This window comes from Hippocampus comes, unplaced genomic scaffold, assembly GCF_001891065.2.
Source record: "Hippocampus comes isolate QL1 unplaced genomic scaffold, H_comes_QL1_v1.1 scaffold94, whole genome shotgun sequence".
NCBI lineage: Eukaryota > Metazoa > Chordata > Actinopteri > Syngnathiformes > Syngnathidae > Hippocampus > Hippocampus comes.
The window spans coordinates 4,065,724-4,078,250 of NW_017806059.1; the positions used below are offsets into that span (position 1 = coordinate 4,065,724).

Below are 12,527 nucleotides of genomic sequence, written 5' to 3' on the forward strand. Positions count from 1 at the left end.
TACACACACACACACACACACACACACACACACACACACACACACACACACACACACACACACACACCTGATTGATTTGATGAGAGACAATAAAACGAATGACATGCCGGCTCAGACATCGCCCAGCCAAACAAGGTCTGCGTCAGGTGATGGGGAACCAGAGCACCTTGATGAAAAATGGGCTACTGGAACAAAGCGGAGATGGGCGAGATGCGATAACATGGCTCTGTTGGAATGCTACTACTCAAGCAACCCTAGTCAGAGGGGTTACATGCAGAGAATGTATACACACACGCACACGCACACGCACACACACACACACACAATTCCTTTAGCGTCGCTTCATCTCGTGGATGTATAGCGCAACCGCAGCCACTATTGTAACTTCTATTCTATGCGCCTTATAACGCAGTGCGTCCTATTTATGAAAACAGTTTTAAAATAGGTCATTCACTGAAGATGCGCCTTCTAATCCGAAGCACCTTATAGTGCAGAAAATATGATATAGATTAAGAGGGCGAGTTTGCAGTTAAAAAAAAAAAAAAAAAAAGGCTTTTTTTAAAATGCGTGTTCATTCAATCTATATATCACCTACCTAACAGTAGATTATTTAAAATGAGCTTTTGAAAAATCCCTCTCTGGCCCCAACTTCAGCTTCCAACTTGATTTTTAACCATTATTTTAGAACTTGTCACATCGCTACAAGCACAGCCTGAGACCGTTGTGTTAGAAGATGCGACCAAAGCGTGTTCATAATTGAAGTGAAGCAGCACACTTGCCATTTTCCTACAAAGATTATTTGATTGCAGTTATGACCATAACTTACCGAGAGGCAAATTTTGTTTTTCTGTTTTTATTGGAGAGCTCTAAAAACATACAGTTTGCAACTCAGACGTTCTACATGGATGGCTGCATCGTTGGGCTTGGAAAACAGACCGCCAATGTCATAGTGCCAGAGTTTTTTTTCTGCATTCAAAATTGCGTGGTGACCGCCTCCAGCCAGACCAATTGATATAGCTCAACACAGTGTCAAGCTCCAGCGGTGCTGATTGAGGGATTGATGTCTCTCTGCAGCAGCTTTGTATTTTAATTGCAGTTGCAGCATTACGCCACTTTGCAGGCGCTATAGCAACAGCAGTGCTCAGGAAAGACCTGAAGCAACGGCTCACATCCTCCTTCGCCGAGCTACGGAACGCCTTCATGTACTGCGCACACGCAGGTCAACTGCCGCCCCAAAATACACCGGAAACCCTGGATGCACAATAAATATTGGAATGACGACATCCTGTTTAATTATTTTTATTTATAGTGCAGAAAATACGGTATATATTAAGGACGCGAGTTTGGAGGGCTGTGGGACTTCTTGTGTAAAAAAAAAAAAAAAGGGGGGGGAGATAAGGCCTTTTTTTTTTTTAAATGCATGTTTGTTCAACGTATACATCCCCTAAGAGTAGATTATTAAAAATGAACTTTTGAAAAATCCCTCTCTGGCCCCAAATTCAGCTTCCAACTTGATTTTTATCCTTAAAACCTTAAAATAAATAAATAAATAGAACGGTCGTGGTTACGACTGTGTTCTGAAAGCCAACAAAGACAGCTGTGCTGTCTAGAAAGGAAATGTGCAAAAGTTTTACCAGAGAGGAGCCATGGGCTCCAACAATGAAGTCTGATTTCACCAGTGTCATTGTGGGCGCTTGGCGACCAACCTTTTAGCATTGTTGACTTTTGGGGGCTATTAAACCACTCGCAGTGTACGGTTTGGACTTCCGAGCCACCACTCTCTTCTAAAACAGGAGATGTCATGCTTCTGCATACTCATGACAGAAGGAAATAAGGACACAAGCCTCAATTCTGATTTATACCACTTCTGTCTCAATTTGAACCAGAAAAAACCCTGCAGTGCCATGAGGTGAGTTTATCACCGCTCTTAAAAATTTAATTGCTATTACAACGCCCCCCCCCCCCAAAAAAAACACAAAATCAAACAAGCACCATTCAGTGCGTACACCTTTCCATTATGAATTCTATTTGGATATAGTGCATGTCACATTCAGTGCATGTGGCATTCACGTTCATGAGGGAGTGAAGTGAGGCTACATTCACATCTTGCTAGCAACTTAAAAATAGCAAACTCCACCTTTAAATTGACTGATTAAAAATCAAATCTAATTGCGTTGTGACTTCTATCACATTGGAAATAAAATCAAGCCCAAAGCTCCTCCAACAGGGGCCTGTTCCTCTCTACCAGACTCTTAATTCTGCAGTTATCTGATGAATCACGAGATGGACAGTGCCCCTTTCTAGCTTGTTCTGTTATTTTCATCACATGACGGAAATCAAAAACAACTCACCTCTTCTTCATCGCTCTCGTCCTTCTTGTCTTTGTTCTTCTCTCCAAGAAGGTCCAGTTCGGGAACGAGCTGCGTGAGGTTGACGGTGGTCTCCTCTGGGGGGAGTTCGACCTGCGACATGTCTAGCCTCTGAGACAAGAGCGAGCGGTCCGGCAGCTGTTGTGGCTGCTGCTGTTCTAAGGGAGCCACCTGAAAGAGAACAGGGCCAATCAATGGGCGATGGAGCTCACAAAGGCTGGGTAAAAAATGTCAAGAACTGTTTGTAGAACTCACAGGCACGGCACTCTCCTTTTCGAGGGTCTTGCGTTTCACACCACGAGGGGTGGATGGAGGAGGCATGACCGTCTCATCCAGTGTTGTCCTGCTGCCTTCCATTGCAGAGGCAGCCAGCATACTGGGTTCTTCCATGATAGTCTGATCTATATGATGAATGAGGGAAAGTGTTGCTGACCAGTTATATTTGTTAGCATGCTACATTTGAATTGTCAAATGAAGTGCTCTTACCAATGACATCTCGGTGCTGACCCATAATCTCTTCTCTGGGCACCTCCGGGTTCTCCAACTCTTTGAGGAATTCATCTAAACTGTCTGCTTCACCACCCTTTCGCCTCTTCCTGAGCTCATCTGGCACCAGAGGTGTCAGGCACCGTGTGAACATCTAAGGTTTCAGTGTAGAGAGGAGATTAGGAACATCAACTGTTGAACAAAGGATCATTGAAAAAAATATATATATATATCGGCCTTATAGTCAGACAGGTGGTAGACAAAATCATAAATAGCTCTGATAAATTATGCAAAAAAACCCTTTTCAGTATTCCGAAAAAGCACATGAGGCAGTGAAAGGGGACAGAGGAGAAAAAAAAAAAAATCACTTTCTCATTGTACTCTTAAATCTCACTACCTGGGCAGCAGACCAATGAAAGATGAAACTTGAATAATTACCACTAAACTGGCCAACTTGTGCAAAAGGGATTGTTTGCTTCTGGCAAATGACAGTTGGCCTGTTCTCAAACACATTGGGTGATAAGTGTGATGAGTGTTAAGTGTAAATGCTCGCTCAAGACAATTTTTGTAAACCTGGAAACCGTACAAGATTGTACTACATCCGCCCAAAAATCTGAACCAGCCCCTCTAATACAGTAGCTAATTATAATACCCAACATTCATTACCTTGAGCAGCCTGGCATTCCAGAGAGGCTGAGCTGGAAGAGAGAAGAGCTTCTCCACTCCTCCGGTCTCTTTCCACATCATCAGCTTTTTAGTAGGAGGGGCAAGGTCCAGGGTGGTCACAATATCAGAGTAGTCGGAGAGTTGGGCTCTGATGGTTTTACTGTCCAACTCCTTCACACTGTCCACAATCAGCTTCCTCTTGCGTTTGGCCTTGGTCTCTTTCACTGAATAGAAGTTCAAATAACAACAATAATAACTATTATTATTATTATTATATAATTTTGTAGAGTCAGCAGTGTTGTTATATGCAATGGTGGTGGAACAAAACAGTATGAACATTTTCAATTAAACTTCCCATGAAAACTAATTTCAAAAGTCATACAAAATGTAGACTTAACTACACAGCACAATATGGTTATAGCAACGAGTCGGTGATTTAAAAAAAAAGGACAGTGTAACCGTTAGCTGCAGGGGAACAGACTTAACTCCCAAGTAAATGTAGTAGGTCTAGCTCTTAATAAGTTGACCAGTGTCCTGAGAAGCTCAACTGCAAATAATTGGGCACAAAAAAAAAAAAAAAAAAAAAATTCTAAAATATTTTTCTAACCAGTGATGTCAATGGGCTCCAGTGCAAATGCTTCCTCCTCATTATGAACAAGAGTAGTCTGTTCAGTCTGGTCAACCATAGCTGGCAGTGGCTCTGCCGGCCCGGAGTCTGGGCTGTCTGGACCCGCTAGACACACAAGATAGAAAACAGGAAATTTAATTAGACCCAGGTGTTCCTGTTGATGTGATTGTATACAGCAATTCAGATTTCCAAAGTCATTTTGAGACAATGTAAAAACAATCTTGATCTTATGCAGCAAGTACTTACGTGATTGAAGGTTGTCAAAATCATCCTCGTCATCACCATGATCTGGAGGCATCATGACGCTTGCAGTGATGGCTGGAGGGTCATCAAAAATGCCACCACCATCTTCGGAGCTCAGCAGCTTATCCACTGAAACAACGCAAATCATTTGAAGATCGCCACTTTCATGTAAAAACTGGGGAGATGCCAGGGATAGCTTTGAAGAACTCACCTAACATCCCTCCGTCACTGTTGCCCATGGAGGCATCACCAAAGTCATCATACTCCATGTGGTTGGATTTATCGGGAAGATTAGCTGGACCAGGCTCAGGCTCGAGCAAAAGGTTAGAGGCTGTGGCACCATGCATGATATCCTCCTCGAACGTGCTGGCGTCGCGCATCATCTCCCGGTCGTCCATGCCAAAATCAGCTGTGGAGAACAACAGGTTATTCTCGATATGACACGAGTTGCATTCGACTGAAAGAAAAAAGACACAAGATGTTTCTGTATCATGACTTTTGAAGATTGGTGCGTCACTCTTATGACTTACCAAAATCATTGTCTTGCAAAAGGCTGAGATTGCCAACATCCTCCCTCATGGTGATCTCCTCAACTCTGCTCTGATTCAGAGTGAACTGCTGGGCCACGTCAATGTCACTGTGTAAAGGACACCGAAGAGTGCAATGCTTATGTTGCATAATGAATGGAGCAGAGACACACATTCTTAGAATATCAGCATTCACATCTGGAGTTCATATCTTTTTTTTTTTTCCTAAGGTGTGACAAGTTTAATTCTGAACTGTAGACATGGACTTACTCCAAATCAGGAAGCGGCTGGTCAAAATCATGAAACTCTTCAGGTAAGGTGATGGCATTGTATGCCGCCTCTCTGTTTTCCTCAGGTAAATCTACCACGCCTGAACACAAATAATGCGCTCAAACTCAGAAAACGGTCCAAAGAGCAAATTATTCGAGCAATGGATGTCACCATACCTGGCCTGAAAGCCATTTTGATTTTGATAAAGGCCTCATTACAATCAGCCAGCAGGTATTTGGCCTTCCTGTGGTAGATTCTCACAACCCCAAGAAGCAGGTGACCTGATGTACGCAACGCCATCTTCACCTAGGAGCACAACACAAAATATATGCAATGTGGCAGAGAGATTTCAAAAAAGGCCTTTTACCAAACAAACTGAAGAAACCAAGTGTACTTTGTTGTTACCTTGGGTGAGATGATGCTCTCCACACTGCTCTCCAAGTTGCATTCGAACACATGAGCCTTGGTCAGCTTCTTGTCCCAGTGAGCCGCCAGCCAAATCTTGGCCAGCGGCCCACGTTTACTGAGGACAAAGTGGGCGTAGAACATTGCCCTGGTTCCACTGCCTCACACACACAATGGCGTAGGCTCACCTGGAGAATAAAATGAAGCTATGTTTTGTAAAAGGTCATAACAACATATATGGTCCAGCCGGTGTTATTGGGAACTGCTCTGATTTCCAGGATGTATAGGCGTAGCAAAGAATTCACGTCAGGCAAGTCAAACTTTCAGAGCACATGTTTCAAAATCAAAATAAGGCAGGAATGAAACAGTTCTAATTAAGAATGTGATTTAGTCATTTGAATTGAATGGTAAAAACAACCTATGGACTAAGTATTAGGGATGTAACAATATCCAAATGTCATATTATAATATGACGATATTGTGGTGAGGTTGGCAACATAAAAAGAGCTTACAATGTATAAAAATTCACAATATTGTACAAAAAAATACTCATTATACTGGGGAAAAAAAGCGCAATATTGTGTTTTTGCACATAACATCAGTGACGAAGAAATAGGCTTGGCCTGTCATTTTATTGTCATGTGTGGGCCAGCAAAGTATCATGCTCTATGTAGTTCACAATTGCTGTGTTACGTTGTAGAAGGTGAAAACATGTTTGGATGGAGATGCGCTGCTTTTAAAACTTTAACATGACCACACTGCGGGCATTTTAATACAGGATATCACAGTTATCATTACATCCCTACTTAGTATGCCACCGAGTCCAATAAAACTCAAGAGAAACCTGCACAACACGTTAATGCACTCAATTGTTGAGGAGTTGCCAAAACATATGATATGCTTACGATCAGCCTGAAACCGATATGCTTACGATCAGCCTGAAACCTTCTGTTCTTTATATTTGAGTATCTTTAAATTTGATTATACATCGCCAACCACAGTTGATGATCTTATTTTTTCTCCAAATAAGCGGAAAAAAATAGCAACTCAATTGAGGCGTTCCACTTGCATTCTATTTGAAATGTGTTTGACACCGGTCATTGTAAGCATAATATGGACGCAGTAGTATGTGAATTACTTTGACAAATCCAGTCCAGACTGTTCCAAGTTCTGACAATCCAGAATGTACATGTTCGATGTCCAGCTAATTTATCCATCCATCTATTTTATAATTTGTATCCTTACAGCTCCTATATTTTGTTGTTCTACTTCTTCCGTTCAATAACTTTGCTGCTGTGAATTGGGAATATCTCCATTGCGAGACTAATAAAGGTTTTCTTATCTTATCTTATCTTACAAGGATAGCGGTCGTGCTGGAGCCTATCTCAGCTGTCTACGGGCAGTAGGCGGGGTACACCCTGAAATGGTTGCCAGCCAATCACACATAAACGAACAACCATTCACGCTCACAATCACACCTACGGACTATTTAGAATGTTCCATTTATTAGCCGTGCATATTTTTTGCAATGTGAGAGGAAATCGGAGTACACGGAGAAAACACGCAGGCACGGGGAGAACGTGCAAACTCCACACAGGATGGCCGGAGCCGAAATTGAACCCTGCACCTCTCCACCGGAACGGACGCACTAACCAGTCTTCCACTGAGCCGCCTTACAAATGATTTAATCATTCAAATTAACAACATGCGTGCAATTGGTGCAGAGGGTTACATAAAGGTACACAGTTTTAAAAAGTAGTGTAACAGTAAAACGAAGATGCAGAGAATCGCGGCATAGACTGACACAATATAAATTGGCCGCCAGATAGCATTAGCATTGATGACAATAACTGTCGATGTGTGCTACGCATTTTCAGTAAGGCCATTCCGACATCTTCCCAGAAGTCGAGTGTATTTATTGGTAACACCACTATTCAGAAACAACAGTCTGCCAACCTTGCATGCTGATGCTCTCGCACAACTGAAGCATTAGCTGGTGGCTATCCACTCGAAGCACCGCGAAGGCCTGAGCAAATTACCACGGCCGTGCTAGCTTACTTAGCTCCAAAAAAAGAAAAAAATACATGAAACAATACGCAACCAACTGTAAGTGCAAACCTACTTACCGACGGCACACCGCTTTATGTTGAAATTCCACAGATTATGTTACTTCTCCCAGCGAATTTCCCCCTGTTGTACTCATTAAAACAGTAAAGATGGCGCCAGCCGCCTTCCTCCCGCTCACCGCTGCCCTTTTAAAATCCACAGGATGTTTACAGTCAAATATGGCGGAGGAGGAGTTTCCTGAGCGGGAGGCAACGCGCAATGAGCACCTACGGCCGACAGAAGGCTCTGTCGCACAATGTCCTCTGTGAAGACGTGAAGAGGAAACAAATATGTAATAAATGAAAATAAATAGGCAGCAAGGTACTAGCACTCTTCACCACAGTGGAAGGACGCTAGTGCAGGTACTTGTGTAAAACAAATATATATATATATATAAATAATAAAATGTAGAAAAAATACAGAGCCAGAGATTACAATAAAATGGGGCACTATGCACGACAGTTCATGACGTATTTCCGACAATTTAACTATTGCAACAGCGAATCGACGAAGGTAGTCTTGTCCGGATTTCACCTTGTTTCTACTTGTTCGGTTCCCCGGCGAGTCACACTAAGTTGCGCTCACCCCGCCATCCTTGCGAGGCACCGGGCGATGAGGCGATGTCGGCCTTTCCGTCACGAGGCTTCGAGGCAACATCCTCATCCTGCAGTTGGAAGTATAAGCTGGTCATGTTTAATGTTCTATTATTGGTATGTATTTTGTTTTCATAAGTTCAAATTTGTTGCATCCGTACCGTCGAACGTGACAATAAAGGCTTTGTATTCTATTTTGTGGTTGTTTTTGTGGCCTCTAAACAAATTTGGGTTGAGCATGTCAAAATAAGATCTGCAAGTCTATGTTCACACGACCTGCGTGTACTGCAAATCAGAAAATGGCTCATTAAATGGAATATGGTGCTTTGATCACTTCACCCACCTTGGATAACTGGAGCAAATAAGGTAACACGTCATTTGTGGTCACTTGACGTCACTGCAGCAGATCGTGAGTATATTTTAAAGACTTTGACGCTGTCACTATGAGTTGGACGAGCGACCCGAAATTACCACGCCTTCGGAGCCCAAATCCATAAGTGGGACGTGTATCGAGTCCATTCACTGCCTGTTCTGATGTTCTGCTTTGTTATGTGTGATGCTGTGTGCCGTCGAGGGGCGTGGTCTAGTGAGTGACATCAGGAGCAAGAGTCAGCGGATTGGCTGTATACCACGGACTCAGCGCGTGAGTATGGAAGCAAATTTGTTGTAAATGTGGGCTAATTTATACTTGTGCGATGGAAATGTAATACATTTGTAGTTGAAAAAAAACTTGTAGGTTTACAAAATACTTGTGTTTTTGTGGCAGAAAAAGAAGTTGCAATTGACCAAAAAAATACTTTTATGGCTGTATGAATCAATTTTACCTGTTAAAAAGAATACATGTATTTCTAGGTGAAGCAAAAACTACTTATAGGTTTGGAAAATAATTTTGTAGTTGAAGCAAAATTAAACTTGTACTTATGTGGAAACAAATATTTCTCCCTGTAGAAATGACAAGCTGCAGTCGAAGAAGTCACCACTAAGAGTCAGGAAGTGTTTTTGCTGTTGCTGTCCGCACATGTGACTTTTGCAACAAGAGAGAGAGAGAGAGAGAGAGAGAGAGAGAGAGAGAGAGAGAGAGAGAGAGAGAGACAGACAGACAGACAGACAGACAGATTTTGTCTGTTTTTTTTGGTTCGTTTTTTTTTTTGCTGTACTTTCTCACTCTGAAACTAATCAAATAATAAAATCTACAAACAAAAAACAAAATCATTTTCTTTTGTGTAGTCGTCATTCGACAGAAGATGTTAACCTGTGTGAAAGCATAGGTACAGTTAATAGTAATGCCAAGCTTGGAAGAAATGCAACCATCAGATGTATGAAACATACGAACTAGATGTCCATTGCACTCATCCAAAATTACCAAGCAGGACATCAGCTGTTGCCTCAGTGCGACCCAAATTGCAAAACTGGTCAACAGAAAATAGGATTTGTCTCTTAGGCTACAGTATCTTGCACAGTAAGAGGCTGCCAGCTGAGCATGTAATCATTCATCAGCAGCAGGGGCCTGTGTCATAGCACAGGGATTTTCGCAACGTAACTGTGGCACAACTCAGCCATCAAAATAATCTGATACGGTATTTGTATCCATTCGGATATGGAATTTATTTGTTGCAAATGGCACACTGCGTAACTGAATGTGGAACAAGGACCAAGGTCATGCCATAGAAATATAATCAATAGCAGTTAAAAGTAAGTACAGCTTGTCTACTGTGACTTTTCATGAAAGTACCGGTAATTCCTTTCTCATTTGTGATCCAACATCAATCCATGCTTTTTGTGAGAGCATCAAAGAATTAATTGGGCCCCAAAAGTGAAACAAGAGTTTAAAGCTATGACACTAAATGACAAAGTTAGTGTACATCCATGTAATGCAGCATCCATAAGGGGCATATCACCTATTTTATTACAAAATGCTGCACAATATCAGGGGAGGTTACACAGTTTTAGTATTATCACCATCTGTTAAACAAGATCATTTCATCCCGAGGGGCCATTTCTGTGTGCTGAAATGAAATGACGCTTCACAACTAGATGAGGACGTACAAATGAAACGATGACCAAGTAACTTAATATTGTCATTTAATTTGACTCCACTGTGTGTACCTTCCAGAATTGAACAGTGGTGGGAGATCATCGAATTGATGATGAATGTAATTGATGAATGTAATTGTGCTTCATCCCCATGGAATGAATTGTTTCAGGTGACATAATAGAGCAAATATGAATGCATTCCATCACAGTTCCACAGGGAGTCTCTGCAAAGGAACAACTAGAATCAAGAGTTGCGGCCTGACAAATTCTGAATGTGCCCTAGCAGTCTGAAAACGCTTTTTTATTTCTTATATATAGGTACCTGTATATGGTAATATAGAATCATTTCACTGCATTAGCTCTCTTTATTCACTATGAAGGAAGTGAGGGCTGATTGTCTATAGCAGGGGTCCATCCATCCATTTTCCGATCCACTTTATTCTCGCAAGGGTCGCGGGGCGTGCTGGAGCCTATCCCAGCTGTCTTCGGGCAGTAGCCGGGGGACACCCTGAACCGGTTGCCAGCCAATCGCAGGGCATATAGCAGGGGTTGGCAACCCAAAGTGTTGTAAGAGCCATATTGGACAAAAAACAAAAAAAACAAAACAACAACAAAAAAGAATATGTTTGGAGTTTAAAAAATTAAAAGCCTTATAATGAAGGAAACACATGCTGTATGTATCTATATTAGCTATATTAGCCTAATATCAAAATGACTAGGTTGGCAACACATTGATTCATGATTAAATGTTTTTTATTCCTGCAGTGCATCTGCAGAGCAGGGGTGCCCAACCTTTTTGACCGAAGATCAACTTTCCGATCAACCAACCTCCTGTGATCGAGCTATTACAGCACACGCACGCGCGTACACACACATGCCATTATGAGCAACAGCCATAATGACCCCTAAGATGTACGAAACAGAAAAATAAAGTAGACGCAAGAGTTTGTGGGTTTGTGAAAAGGAAATCACTGCCTACCTTAGTTGAGACCTGACGCGGAGGCATGGGACACACTTTTTGTTTACGATAGTAGCTCGCATGTACCGTTTTAAATGCCTCTCCCGCCCCTCCAGATTCCCATCCTTTGCCAGTACCCTTGGTGAATTGTACATAAAATGCTGTATTTTTTTTTTTTTTTTTTTTACAACAGGCATATGACTGACATCCCGCCCTGCTAATGGAAATGTGTGTCGCAGGCTACGATGCAAATCCTCGACAGGAATGTTGAAGTGTAATATTTATTCTACACATTTTTACAGCATTGGAAAACGTTAAGAATGTTTGTGTCATATTTGTCCTCCGACAGAAACCATATTAAAACAAAATATTTCCCAAACATTTTTGAAAAAGCTCCAAGGAGCCACTACGGCAGCGCTTAAAGAGCCGCATGTGGCTCTAGAGCAGGGGTGGGCAATCCCAGTCCTGGAGGGCTGCTATCCTGCATGTTTTCCATCTGTCCCTTCTCCAACACACCTGATTCAAATGATCAGATCATCAGCAAGCTCTGTCGAGGCCTGAACAATTGAATCAGGTGTGTTGCAACAGGGAAAGATGGAAAACATGCAGGATAGCGGCCCTCCAGGACTGGGATTGCCCACCCCTGCTCTAGAGCCACGGGTTGCTGACCCCTGGTCTACAGTATTAGCTTGGTCTGTTTATTATTTCAACTTCAAAGCTGCTTGGATGATCAGCGGCCTTCGGGCACGTGATTTCCGGGTTGAGTGAACGCTGGCGTTGTCTGGCTGCCGCTGCTCACCCGCCACACATTTTTAACGTTTTTACGGTTTTACTGTCGCCAATTTATTTTTGATCGTCAACCACTATCTGATTGTTTTTAATCACGCTGTCACAGCGTCCTACCTTTTCGGATCTCAGACAGGTCCCGTGCCATCTCCACCCCTCTATACCTCATGACGGGGGAAATCGGGGCCTTTGTCTGGGCCATACTAATTTGGACCATCCTGTCGCTCCTCCATCGACCTATGGAAGGACTACTTCGGTACTCAGCGGCAGAACTTCTCGGGCTCCGCTTTCGGTGGTTGCGCTTTCCACCTGCGCTGCACCGCTTCCCGGACAACGTTCTTTGTCCCTCCTGGAAATACATTCACCGTGGGTCTCGTCGGGGCTTCTACCTTGATCGATCCGAGGCCATCACCTCCTTCTGGTCATCCTCCCGCCGGCCACGCAGAAAACACGGCC

The 12,527-nt window shown here is 42.7% G+C and overlaps 1 protein-coding gene and 1 long non-coding RNA gene across 2 annotated transcripts in view; one reads left to right on the top strand and one right to left on the bottom strand.

Annotated features, from left to right (window-relative positions):
• LOC109529665 (uncharacterized) overlaps positions 1-5,546 on the top strand; it is an 11,339-nt gene extending 5,793 nt beyond the window's left edge. Inside the window, exon 3 of the long non-coding RNA XR_002170880.1 lies at positions 5,532-5,546. This is a non-coding gene — a long non-coding RNA (uncharacterized LOC109529665). The remainder of the gene's footprint in view (positions 1-5,531) is intronic.
• Positions 1-7,867, bottom strand: part of LOC109529660 (double-strand-break repair protein rad21 homolog) — a 22,060-nt gene extending 14,193 nt beyond the window's left edge. Inside the window, exons 1-12 of the mRNA XM_019893040.1 lie at positions 7,721-7,867; positions 5,595-5,782; positions 5,366-5,495; positions 5,190-5,289; positions 4,923-5,029; positions 4,604-4,801; positions 4,396-4,521; positions 4,129-4,254; positions 3,522-3,745; positions 2,856-3,009; positions 2,625-2,770; positions 2,352-2,540 (exon numbers count right to left, since the gene is read on the bottom strand). Coding sequence (XP_019748599.1) covers positions 2,352-2,540; positions 2,625-2,770; positions 2,856-3,009; positions 3,522-3,745; positions 4,129-4,254; positions 4,396-4,521; positions 4,604-4,801; positions 4,923-5,029; positions 5,190-5,289; positions 5,366-5,495; positions 5,595-5,738 — 1,644 coding nt within the window. The 5' untranslated portion in view covers positions 5,739-5,782; positions 7,721-7,867. The remainder of the gene's footprint in view (positions 1-2,351; positions 2,541-2,624; positions 2,771-2,855; positions 3,010-3,521; positions 3,746-4,128; positions 4,255-4,395; positions 4,522-4,603; positions 4,802-4,922; positions 5,030-5,189; positions 5,290-5,365; positions 5,496-5,594; positions 5,783-7,720) is intronic.
• Positions 7,868-12,527: the final 4,660 nt, after the last annotated feature.